At 49.0% G+C, this 12,604-nt stretch overlaps 1 protein-coding gene and 1 long non-coding RNA gene across 8 annotated transcripts in view; both read left to right on the top strand.

The window, feature by feature from the left end:
* Window positions 1-768: 768 nt before the first annotated feature.
* Window positions 769-6,626, top strand: LOC141410364 (uncharacterized). The gene is made up of 2 exons (XR_012435272.1): window positions 769-903; window positions 3,299-6,626. It is a non-coding gene; the product is annotated as an uncharacterized lncRNA (long non-coding RNA).
* A 5,017-nt stretch (window positions 6,627-11,643) lies between these two features.
* The window catches only part of CENPU (centromere protein U), a 43,287-nt gene continuing 42,326 nt past the window's right edge, over window positions 11,644-12,604 (top strand). For all 7 annotated transcript variants that reach the window (XR_277615.5, XR_012435271.1, XM_005556399.5 and 4 more), the window contains exon 1: window positions 11,644-11,763. Coding sequence is in view for 5 of the 7 variants with exons in the window: in XM_005556399.5 (XP_005556456.2) it covers window positions 11,714-11,763 (50 nt within the window). In the remaining 2 variants the exon portion in view is untranslated. The remainder of the gene's footprint in view (window positions 11,764-12,604) is intronic.

The raw sequence follows: 12,604 nt of genomic DNA, 5'->3' as shown, positions 1-12,604 counted from the left end.
TGGCAGACGAGATCCTTGCCCTTGGGAGGCTTACTTCGTCATGGAGAGAGAGAAGGAGGCAATTGACAAGAAAACAAATGAATAATGCCTATTGTGATGGATGCTTTGAGGAAAGCAGTTGTATTGATGGTGCCCATTTTTAAGTGTTGTGGTCAGAAAAAGGTCCCTTTGAGGAAGTGACATTTGGGGGGATAAGCCAAAGAATGAACAGAAAGCCTTACAAAGCTCTGGGGGAAATGTTTTCCAACAAAAGAAGTAGTGGGTGCGAGGCCCTGGGGTGGGAAAGAGCTCGATCTATTCAAGGAACTGAAAGGAAGCCGACGTGTCTAAAGCATCATGAGCAAGGGCAAGAGTGGACTGGAAAGAAGTTGATGATGCGGGGCCAGGTTACCAGGCCCTGCCGCCCTGCAGGGAATCTCAGTTTTCCACTGGTTTAGGAGGAAAGGGTTTGGGGCAAGCAGTGACATTCCTTGAATTCCCCTTTTGGGAACAGCTGCCGAGGGCTAAGAAGAGAGGCACAGAGACAGGTGGAGACAGTATAGTGTGCGAGGGCAGCTTGAGCCAAGTGGGTGGCAGTGGCTGGAGAAGGAATTTATTTGAAAGCAGTTTGGAGGTAGAACCACTGCGTGGGAGGAGCCAGGAGCAGAGAGGGCTGGGGGTATGAGCATACTAGGGTAGATGGTGGCGCTGTGCTTACTGAGACGGGGAAGATGCCAAGGCATGTGTTTAGGAGGAGGGATCAAGAGCTTGGACTGGAAGTTTTCACTTGAGGTTCCTGTCAGACCACCACGTGAAGAGACACACGAGTCTGCGGCTCAGGCTCAGGAGACAGCTCCAGCTGGAGAGAACGGTTCAGAAAGCCACCAGCCAGAGAAGGGATTTAGAGCTGTGGGACCTTATCAGGTAACCCGGGGAAGATGTGTAGATAGGAAGTGCAGTAGAGGACCCAAAACAGAGTCCTGGGGCCCTCTGACGAGAGGGCTAAAGAAGGAGCCGGCAAGGGTGATTGAGAATTACCTGCCTTGCAGGAACGACCAAAAACCAAGAGTATGGGGTCCCTGCAGCCAAGGCAGAAAGGCATTGTGGGAAAGGCATAAGAGGCACTGGTTAAGGCATATGCTGTTAAAAGCAAAATATGTTGCCAGGCACGGTGACTCATGCCTGTAATCCCAGCACTGAGAGGCTGAGGCTGGAAGATTGCTTGAGGCCAGGAGTTCAAGGCCAGTCTGGGCAACCGTAGCAAGACCTCCGTCTGTACATTTTTTTTTTTAAGGTAGAATAATGTGGGGATAGTCCACTACATTCAGCAGTGGTGGTGACCGTGGCATAACTGCTGCAGCAGAATAGGGAGGACGGAGCCTGCTGGAGCACATTGAGGAATGAACTCCCAGGAGGTCAGGATAAAGGGTAAATCGCTCTGTCTTGCTGTGAAGAGAATGGAGATGAATGGACAGTAACTGCAGAGAGGTGGGGTTGAGAGGTTCGCGTTTGCTCGCAGGTAGTGGTGGTTTCGAAGATGGGAGATACTGGAGTAGAATGACAGGCTGGTGAGAGTGATCCAGCAGAGAAAGAGAATGATTTAGGGAAGGGCTAGCTCGAGAGGTGGGGAGGGTTAGATAGAGCTGAAGGTTAGTGGCGAGACTGGCCTTTGATAGGACTCTTCCATTACAACAGGAGAAGACTTGGCAATGTGGGTTAGATGTCGGGTAGACCCATGGTGATTGGGGTGGAAAGATTAGGGAGCTATCTGAATACTTCTGGGTTTTTGTTTTCTGTTGTTTTTTTTGTTTTTTTTTTTCTCTTGAGACAGAGTCTCGCTCTGTCACCCAGGCTGGAGTGCAGTGGTGCAATCTCGGCTCACTGCAACCTGCACCTCCCGGGTTCAAGCGATTCTCCTTCCTCAGCCTGCCAGGTAGCTGGGACTACAGGCGCCTGCCACCACGCCCAGCTAATTTTTGTATTTTTAGTAGAGATGGGTTTCACCATATTGACCAGGCTGGTCTCATACTCCTGACCTCGTGATCCACCCGCCTCAGGCTTCCGAAGTGCTGGGATTACAGGCGTGGGCCACCGCACCTGGCTGGTACTTCTGTGGTTTTGTTTGGTTTTTTGTTTTTGTTTTTTCAGTTAAGTATTACCTCCTTGTTATGGATGAGAAACGACTTGGAGGGATCAGCTATTTTGTCCAAGTCCAGATGCCTATTAAGTGGCTGAGCTGGATTTGCTGACTCCAAGGCCTCTAAGCGTCTGGATCACCTTTTTGCTGTTCCTTCCCCTCTGATGCGAAGCCCAATGCTGTGAGCACCCTGAGTGCCCAATCATTGTTGAGTAAGTTCTCCTAAGTAGCCAGTCCTCGGGTGCAGCTAAACTTTCCATTGTAATTGTACCTGTTTGCCATTCTGTGTTAGTCATGCCATAAGGGGAAGGAAGATAAATGCCAGGGACTCTGGAATTTCCTTTTTATGTTTTCATATTTCCAGTTGCTGTTTCCTTTCACAGCAGCCTAGGCAGAAGAGACACCTGGCACTGACCCCCATCGGTGCACAGCAGGTGGAGAAAGAGCAGAAGGTCCCAGTAGGACCAGAACAGGCAAGGGCCACGGGTCAGTTAGACTGGTCAGGCCCACAGCATCCCTCCCCTTCCTCAGCCTCCAGCCCCCTCTTCTTTTATTATGAAAATGGTTGCAGCCCTGAATCTGACTGGAGGGAACTCTCCTTAGGCTCCCAGCACAGGGACAGTCCTTCCAACTCTTGTCAGCAGAGCAGTGTTGGTGCCCAGTGCTGAGAAACCTCCACTCCAGCTTAGTCTGGAGCCTGCCAAAGGGACCCCCCACCCAGTGCCCTACCCTGGCTGACTCTTCACCACTGTACCCTGCAGTAGATGCCTCGGTATGTGTTGGTTCAGATTAAACTCACTTCTTTACTCAGCCAGAGTGATTAGGGAAATTTTCCCATCTTATTATTCATGTATTTGGCATGAACAGCGATCTAGAGTTTTCCTTTGGACTCAATCAACTCTTTTGCATGGTTGACTTGCTCCAAAGGTACAAGTCTTGCTAAAGGAATTTTGCTTCTAAGCAGTGTTCTTCAGGTGCAGAGGGATTCTGTTCTTGGCCTAAAACAGGATTTCTTTTTCATCAACATATTTTGCATGTAAGTTCTTAGTCACTCTTTTTTATTGAGACTTTTATCGGGCAAGGGGAGTGGGTTTGACCGTCAAATTTGTTTGACTGTCAGATTTCTCTGGCCGAAATCGTCCTTGCTCAATACTAACTAACACTGCAGTATTTCTCCCCAAGAACTCCAGGCAGACTTCCTGCTTTGCATGTGGCTTGTTCAAATTGGAGAATGAGCAGCAGAAGTGCCAACCCCAGAGCCCAGCTGCAGGGACAGCGAAGCACCACGCATTGAATGGGACACACATTGAGCATATGTGAAAACCAGTTCGCTCACATTCTGCACCAGGCGACGTGTGCAGACACAGAAGGACTGGTTTTGGAGTCCCACACCCACTGATACTGCATTCCCCACCCTGCTGTGCTGCTGCCAATGCCTGGACCCCACCCGGGCCCAGCTGTCAGTGGGCTGTGCATTTGGGAGAAGTTCCAGGGGTGCTCCAGGCAGCCTCAGCCACCAGTTCCTGCTGCTGCCATCTCATATCGGCTACCAAATCTGGCCACCTGTCTCCATGCCCCATTCCCACTCCTGAGGGCGGAGGCCACGCCTTGCCAGGACCATTGCACCAGCGTGTTAGTTGGCCCCCTTGCTGCCTATATGGGTCCCTGCTCCCTTACCCATTCTGCGGCAAGAAAGATTTTTCTAAATCACAAGTCTTACCATGTGATTCTCCTGCTTCATTGTCCAGAGGCTTCCTATTCTCTAGTCTGAACGGCTTCATGGAGTGAGAGAGGGGCTTCTCAAGATTGATTGTACATCCAGTCATCTGAGAATTTTTTGGTTTTTTTCAGACAGGGTCTTGCTCTGTTGCCCAGGCTGCAGTATGTGGTATGATCACAGCTCACTACAGCCTTGACCTCCCAGGCTCAAGGATTCTCCTGCCTCAGCCTCCCAAGTAGCTGGGACTACAGGCGTACACCACCAAACCGGGCTAATTTGTTGATTTGTTTTTGTAGAAACAAGGTCTCACCATGTTGCCCAGGCTAGTCTCAAACCCCTGAGCTCAAGCGAGACTCCAGCCTCAGCCTCCTAAAGTACTAGGATTACAGGCATGAACCACCTTGCCCAGCCACCTGGGGATCTTAACATGAAGATTCTGATTCAATCAATCTGCAGTTCAGCATTTCTAACAAGCTTCCCGGGAACACCAGTGCTGCCGGTCTTCGTGCTACACTTTGAGGAGTGGGGAACTGGAGGGCACCTGCTTGCCCTGGTCTAATTTCTTGCCACTTGCCTAACTCTGTTCCAGCCATGCTTCAGTTATTCCAGTTCCCAAAGTGCATCCTACTTTCGCTCACCGCAAACAGGCTGGCCTCCCTCCCCAGAGCACTCTCACCCTGGCCTGGCTGCTCCTACAGGATTGGAGATGGCATTTCCCTTAGAAGCCTTCCCTGATTCTCTAAGCCCAGGAAACAAACGGCATGTTTGTGGCCTGGGTGATAATGATCTTTATGCTCAATGACAAGGGGTGAGACAGCTGGCCTGTGAGGTGCAGGGGAGCAGCCAGAGGTTTCGTTCTAGAGCAGGTTCTATGAAGAAGGTTCCTGCATCGCCTGGGAGGCATGTCTGCCAGGTACCATCTGCTGAGTCCATTCCTGCCTGAGCAGTAAGGGCGGCTGAGGTCAGGACACTGGCCGAACAAGATCAGCCTCACAGCTGTGTGTACTCTCAGGTCAACCAAAAGTGCTGTCAGAGTGAGGATGTTCATTACAGAGGTGAAAACCTTTTTCAGAAAGTTCTTTTCCAACCACAGCTTCAGGGAGAGTTATAGACATTAGACTCTACTGTAGACGTTTTCTTTCTTATTTTTCTGTCCTTATGTCCTTAAAAACAAAAACACTTTTTCTCTGGGATGTCCTTCCATTTTCTCTTTCTCAGGTTTTTTACATCCGTTTCCGTTGTAAAGTTATTGCTTATGCAGGTTGGAAGTCTGCCATTCCTTGGCTAAAGAAATCCTGAATTTTGCTAGCATGCTCCTGCCAGGGTCCCAGCACCAGACTCTCCTGGCCCTTTGGGGAGCTGAGAATGGAATCTGAAGCATGAGACATTGCATGGTCATGATGTACTGGCCAGACCTATTTAGCCGTGTGATCGCAGCTTGGGTAGGAGCAGTGCCAGTTAGTTCTGGAAAAAGTAAAACAACATTAGTTACACAGCAAGTAAGTTCAGCAGCTGGGTAACAGCACCCAGGAAATGTTGAAAAGCATGTGACATAGGAAGAGATCTAACGTCATTGTTGTTTGCTACAAAAAATCTTTCTGCCCTGTAACTGTAAAAGGCGAGGAGTACTTCCTTTCTGGATTTTATTTCCTCTTTTTCTTAAAGAGAACATCCAAGAGAAAGTATTTTCCTCTGCTCCCCCATCTCTGCCCTCCTGGGATGTGTTAAGTCTGTTTTGCAGTGTCATAGTTACAGAGGTTGAACAATGGGTCTGCTTAAAACAGATAACAACTTCATTAAACTGCCAAGTTGAGTGAGATGTTCCTTTGTACCCAATAATTAGTAAGTGCTGTAGGAAGTTATATAAGAAAGTGGGAAAATTTGAGACATCAGTTCTTTTCCTCTCCATCATAGAAAATCATACTTTGCCTTATGGGAAATGGACAGGAATGGATCGAATAAATTGTGGAAGAATATCATTTATGTGAAAGGGGAAAAGGATTAAGCAAGGGCAGCTAAAATGTATAGTCTTATTCATCTTCTTGAACTGACTTTGAAGCAGTATTTACCACGTCTGAAAGTGAGGAGCTCTGTGCTCCAATGACATCGTCAAATCTCCAGGCCCTTTCTTCATCTGCCCCCTGGTGGACCCAGTGCTGAAAAGAAAATTCAACAGAAGAGCTCCCTGGAGAAAAGCTGAGTCCATTAAGAAACGGCGTCCTCTGTGTATCCAGGGGCCTCCACATTCTTCTCTTATCTTCATGAGTATCCTGTAAGATAGAAAATAATACTCTCACTTAAAATCAAACTAATGAGGCCAGGCAGGGTGGCGGACACCTGTCATCCCAGCACCTTGGGAGGCCAAGGTGGGTGGATCTCTTGAGCCCAGGAGTTTGGGACCAGCCTGGGCAACATGGCGAAACCCTGTCTCTACGAAAAACACAAAAATTAGCCAGGTGTGGTGGCATGTGCCTGTAATCCCAGCTACTCAGGAGGCTCAGGCAGGAGGATCGCTTGAGCCCAGGAATTTGAGACTGTAGTGAGCTATGAAGTCACCACAGCACTCCAGCTTGGACAACAGAGTGAGACCCTTGTCTCAATCCAATCAATCAATCAAAATCAAACTAACAATTCCAAAACATGGAACTCATATATACATCAACCTCCATCACAGGGAACATATATTTCCACATGGAAGTGTCCAGGCCCAAGCACTCAGTTTATCCCAAGCCTCCCAAAAGTTTTGTCATTATTTTCTATAGTTTGTATAATAAAATCAACAGTTTTTTTTTTTCCATTTCCCAAATATGAAAGCATATAACTTAAGGACCTGCTACCTATGTCCTCCAGTGTCCTGAAGCCTCTGGTCCTCTGGTGTCCCTGAAGTTCCTTGCAGTTGCTCACATTGCTCCAGATCACCTCTAGGACTCCTGACCCCGCTGCCTCCACTCCTGCGTTTTCAGCCCATCCATTCCAATAAGCATGCTTCACCCCACCCTGAACACTAGCTCGTTAATGGCAGTGCATCCACACAGGTCTGCAGCAACTTCAGTTCTCGCTTCCTCCGAGGAAAGAATTTGACCAAGGGGCACAAGGCAGAGTGACAGAGGCAACTTTTAGAGCCCAGTGAAAGTTTATTTAAAAGTTTTAGAGCAGGAACAAAAGGAAGTACACTTGGAAGAGGGCCAAGCGGGGACAGGAGAGAGTCAAGTGCTGTGTGGCCTTTGACTTGGGGTCTTATACGTTAGCATGCTTTGAGGGAGGGGGCATGTTACCTGTCCCCAGAGTCTTCCCTTGGGGAGGGCTGTCCCGATGCGCAGTGGCCTGCCAGCACTTGGGAGCGGCCACAAACGCAGTGTGGTTACCGAGGCTGTGCACATGCGCAGTTGAGGCGTTCTCCCGTCTACCAGTTAAACGCCATCATTTTGCCTCTCACCGGGTTTGCTTGAGCTCACTCACCCAAATCCTTGGATCTTATCGGGAAGCTGCTAATCACCAGCTTCAGATGCTTTCCTGGTTGTAGAGGCCCTCTTCTGCCCTGCTCACGTCTGCTCCGACTACCTTGCTAACGATCCTTCCTTCCTCACCGCCCTCCTAGACACAGTCTTCTTAGACACAGAAGGCTGTGGAGTTTAGCAAACTTTACTGACGGTTAACTGGTGGAAAGAGACCAGCACAACACAGGCACCATCTTAAAATGGAAAATACTGGCCATGACTTCCCTAAAAAGTAACCCGTCTTTCTCCTTGCGGGGAGTTTCTTTCCTGATTGGTTGGAATCTGCTGGGCACCTCCTCTCCCATCTACACACCCTTCTCCCCTATGACCAGCCTCCAGCCCCCACATTTATATCGAGGCCTTATGATGAGCCTTTGTGTTCTCTTCCCGTCACTCCAAACCAGGCTCCCCACCTGGCTTTCTATATCTAGAAACTCGCAGAGATGCTGTGGTTTCCATCCTCAACAACACAAATCACTACAGAAACTCCAAGATGGCTCTTCTGGGTCAGAATCGTAGGTAGGGCTCTCACACAACCTCTGCTCAGAGCACCCCAGGAGTCTCCTTCCTGTGATAGCATCCACTGGCTTTATCAGGTTACCCCGCCCCAGGCATCCTAGTAGACCCCTTTCCCTCTGCCTTCCCCTCACCCAAGCTGAGAATCACTGCCCTAAGCTGACAGTCTAACTGCGGAAGCAGCATGGAACAAAGGCAGGAGTGGGTTGGAATCTAGCTTCCCTATGAACAGCTCTACAACCCTGCGCAAGTTTCTGTCATGGATGTATCTGTCTCCGCTCCCCGCTACTCCAGTTCCAGCCGGAATCCAGGTGGTGCCAGGAAGCAAATGAGTGTATTCCATTTCCCCGGCCACAGGGATTGGTTCAGGGGCAGTGTGATGGTTAATGTTAGGTGTCAACTTGCCTATGCTACGGTGTCGAGTTGTTTGGTCAAACACCAGTCTAGGTATTGCCATGAAGGCGTTTTTTAGGCGTGATTACTATTGAAATCAGTAGGCTTTTACTGAAGCACATCACCCTCCATAATGTGGGTGGGCCTCATGCAATCTGTTGAAGGCCTTAAGACTGAGATTTCCTGAAGAAGGAATTCTCCTCAATCCTGCCACACAGACCCTCTGCCTGGGTTTCCAGGCTGTTTGACCTGCTTTGTGGATTTTGGACTCATGATGGCAACATCAACTCTTACCTGAGTTTCTAGCCTGTGCGCCTGTTCCCAGAGATTGCAGACTTGCCAGCTTCCACATTCGCATGAGCCAGTTCTTAAAATCTCTCCCTGCTGTCCCCGTATGTACATTGGTTCTGCTTCTCTGGAGAGCCCTAATACAGGTAGGCGCGGCAGCCCTTTTTCTGGGAAGGCTGGGAGATACGGAGTCTCTTTCTCTGAATGGTGGAATTCAGACAGACACGGAATGGTGCCGGGTTTCAAGCTCTGGACCAGGCTCCCAGGAGCTCACTCAGGCAGCACCACTTGCTGTCAGTGGGACCGCTCCCTGGGATCCTCCGCTGAGACGTGGGATTACAGTGCCTACTGCAGAGGGTAATTGAGAGGATTACATGAGTCAACAGATAGTAATCACTCAGGACAACGCCTGCATCATAAGTGCTCGGTAAATCCAGAAGGAAGAGGGAAAACAGAAGACCTGGCCCCTGGAAAAGTCGACGTACGAGGTGGGCAAGCAAAAGGACTCAGAGCCCTGACGGTTTCTCAAACCTCTCCATCCAACTCAGCTGGACACTCATTCTACCTCTGGATGTTTCAGTGACTCAGGGCCCTGCCTGCTTCTCAAACCTCTCCATCCAACTCCGCTGCACACTCATTCTAACCCTGGACATTTCGGTGATGCATGCTCCTGATTTTCCTTTATTATTTACATGTATTTGGGTTGAGCGTTTGTTATTTCCACCCAGAGTGCTGAACCCCTTCTTGTTTTGACTGGGTAGTTTCTTTTTTCAGACCCGCAAGCACAAAAGGTTTGACTACACCCCCTTTCCTAGAAAACGGAGCTTCTCACTCACTCTCTTAAGGGCAACTACTTTTAGTGGCTCCAGGAACTTATTTCTACCCACCCACAGGGAACTACCTTTAATACCTTACAGGTGATTCCCTTCTATGGCAGTTGCCCACATGATTTCCAGGTAAACAAGCATTTCACTGAAGAGGAAATAGGAATGGCCTATAAGCAGTAAAAAAGATGATCAACTTATGGGAAATGCAAACCAAAACCCAACAGGATGCCCATATGGAAACCCATTTTAACTCACTAGATAAACAATGTAAAAGTCTTTAAAATGCTGAATATTGATAATATTTGAAGCCAGTGGGGGGGTGTAAACTGTACGATCTACAATGTGTAAACACTGGTATTATCATGGAAAGCTGTACTCTGTATCCTACATAGCAGTAATATCCCTACTGAATCTATCCCTAGAGAAGCTCTTAGACATGTCCCCTGCAAACCTCCTATAAGAGTGTTCAGTGCTGTATTGTTGGTAACAACAAAGTACTGCAAACAACTGATACACCCACACACAAGAGAACAGATAAATAAAATATGGAGTATTTACTTATGCATTCCAAAGACTGAACATAAATGAACTGCAGCTACATGCAGATTTAGATGCAATTGCGGATACATCTAACAGTAACAGATTTATATGAGGACGCAAAGGCATTAAGAATGATACAATGGACTTTGAGGACTTAGGGGGAAGAGTGGGATGGGGGCAAGGGATAAAACACAACATATATGGTGCAGTGGGGTGATGGATGCACCAGGATCTTACAAATCACCACTAAAGAACTTACTCGGCCGGGCGCAGTGGCTCACGTCTGTAATCCCAGCACTTTGGGAGGCTGAGGCAGGTGGATCCCGAGGTCAGGAGATCAAGACCATCCTGTCTAACATGGTGAAACCCCATCTCTACTAAAAATACAAAAAAAAAAAAAAAAAAAATAGCTGGGCGTGGTGGCAGGCGCCTGTAGTCCCAGCTACTCGGGAGGCTGAGGCAGGAGAATGGCATGAACCCGGGAGGTGGAGCTTGCAGTGAGCCAAGATTGGGCCACTGCACTCCAGCCTGGGAGACAGAGCAAGGCTCCGTCTCAAAAAAAAAAAAAAAAGAACTTACTTATGTAACTAAATAGCACCTGCACCCCAATAATTTATGGAAAAATAAAATAAAAAATAAAAGCAATAGCTTTAGTAAGAAAGGACATTTGCAGAATACCTACCAAATATCATATAAAGTTTAGAAACATGCAATAATCAATACATTATTTGGGGCTATATCAAGGTAGAAAACCACAGGAATGATACACATAAAATTAGAACAGTGGTTATTCTCTGGAGGAGGAGGGTGCCATTCAGAGGGGTACCCAAGAGTTATGTATAATAATGATTCATATCCCCATCCAGTGCTGGTTACACGGATGTTTGTTTTTATCCTTACATTACACGTTATATTCTTTTATATGCATGAAACGTAATTTTTTATCATAGTAAAATATACACAACAAAATTTAGCATTTTAACCGTTTGTAAGTTTACAGTTCTGTGGCATCAAGTACGTTCATCTTGTGCATCCATCCACCACTATTTCCAAAACGTTTTCATCATCCCAAACTGCTGTTGGTATCATATCCAAGAAATCATACCACCAAGTCCAATGTTATGAAGCTTTTGCTCTGTTTTCTTCTAAGAGTTTTAATTTTAATTTTAGCCTTTATATATAGGTGTTTGATCCATTTTGCGTTAATTTTTATACGCGGTGTAAGGTAAGGGTTCAATTTCATTCTTCTGCATTACACATTTTTAAACAGAAACAAAATAAAAGAGCAAAAGGATCCCTGACCATTTACAAATGAAGGTGCTGGGATAGAGGTAAAGTAACGTGCTAAGCTCAGACAGCTGATAAAGGCAGCAGGGGCTGCAAGCCAAATCCTGTGGGTCTGTCAAGACGACTGCGGCCTCAGCGGCACCAGCTGCGATCGCTGGTTTGCGCCCACCCACTTACCTGCCCACAGGCTCAAGGACACTAGCTCCTCCCCTTTCCCCACCCACAGGGGGCGGTCCCACGTGGCTCCGGGGCTTTCGGGCTCTGGAAAACTGGCGATGCGGGTGGGAGGAAAGCCCGGAAAACTTTGGCATGACATGGACCGTAGGCAACTGGTTGTGCGGCATGGACTTCAGTTCCGTTGCGGTGTGATAGCCAGGCCCAGTTTTCCCTCACGCTCCAAGGCGGGGAGGAGCCCGGGGCCCGCTCAGCAAGTTCTGCGCACGCGCGCGTGCTCGGCCCGGATTGGCTGCTCGGAGCGGCGAGGGGCTTGGCGGGAGCTTCCAGTCGCTCGGGAGCGGAGGGCGGCATCATGGCTCCGCGGGGGAGGCGTCGGCGGTCGCGGCCTCACAGGCCTGAGGGGTAAGTACTGCCGACCCTCAGAACGCGAGGCCGGAGACCAGCTTGAACTGCTTTCTCGCCTGCCGCGGTTTGCGCCTCCCGGCGCTGTTCGTGCTCCACTGTGGAGCTCGCCCGAGTGGCCAGTCGCCCGGGTCCCGGCTTTCTCGTCAGACTAGTGGGGATAAGAGTGATTCCCACCCGCACGAGCCTAACCCTGCCTGGCGGGCGGGAAGACGTTAGCCAGTGTCGTGTCGTTTTGTAGGGGGCAGTAGTGCCGTCCAGAGTAGTGAGTGTCGAAGTGTTAGCTTGAAAGCAAAACATTCAGCAAATACTTATTGCCTACGATTTGGCAGACTTTAATGTGAGTGGAGTTTACTCTCCGGGAATCAGTTTTCTTATTTTGAAGACGCTGGTGTTTTCGGACTGCAAACCACAGACCGGAGCACAAGTGTGGCTGGGGGAGCGAGCTGCCGCCTGCCTTTCTTCAGGGTGGGTGGAGCGGTTGTTGTTCATCAAAGCCAGCGCGCGTTTGGTCGGTTGCAAGACGCGCTCTAGAATGCTGGTCGCTGATTGGTTGGCGAATGGCCATCCAAGGCCCGGCCTGGCTCTGGCGGGAAGGGTCTCGGCTCGCTGCAGACCGTGCACAAAACCGTGCGCCAAGACGGTCTGAAGGCAACAGGAGTTCCCCGGCGGGGAAGGCTGCCTGGAGAAGGTGGTGCTGGCAGCTGCGGGGTTAGGGTGGAAAGCTGGAGCAGGACACCGCAGGTAGGTGGGGAAACCGAGACCAGACTCCTGGGGCCAGTGGAGAAGAGGATTAGAAAAGAATGTCAGCCTTGAATATCAGCTGAAAAGAGTTTATCCG

Source organism: Macaca fascicularis, chromosome 5, assembly GCF_037993035.2.
Source record: "Macaca fascicularis isolate 582-1 chromosome 5, T2T-MFA8v1.1".
NCBI classification, from domain to species: domain Eukaryota; kingdom Metazoa; phylum Chordata; class Mammalia; order Primates; family Cercopithecidae; genus Macaca; species Macaca fascicularis.
This window is presented reverse-complemented; position numbering and strand designations above follow the sequence as displayed.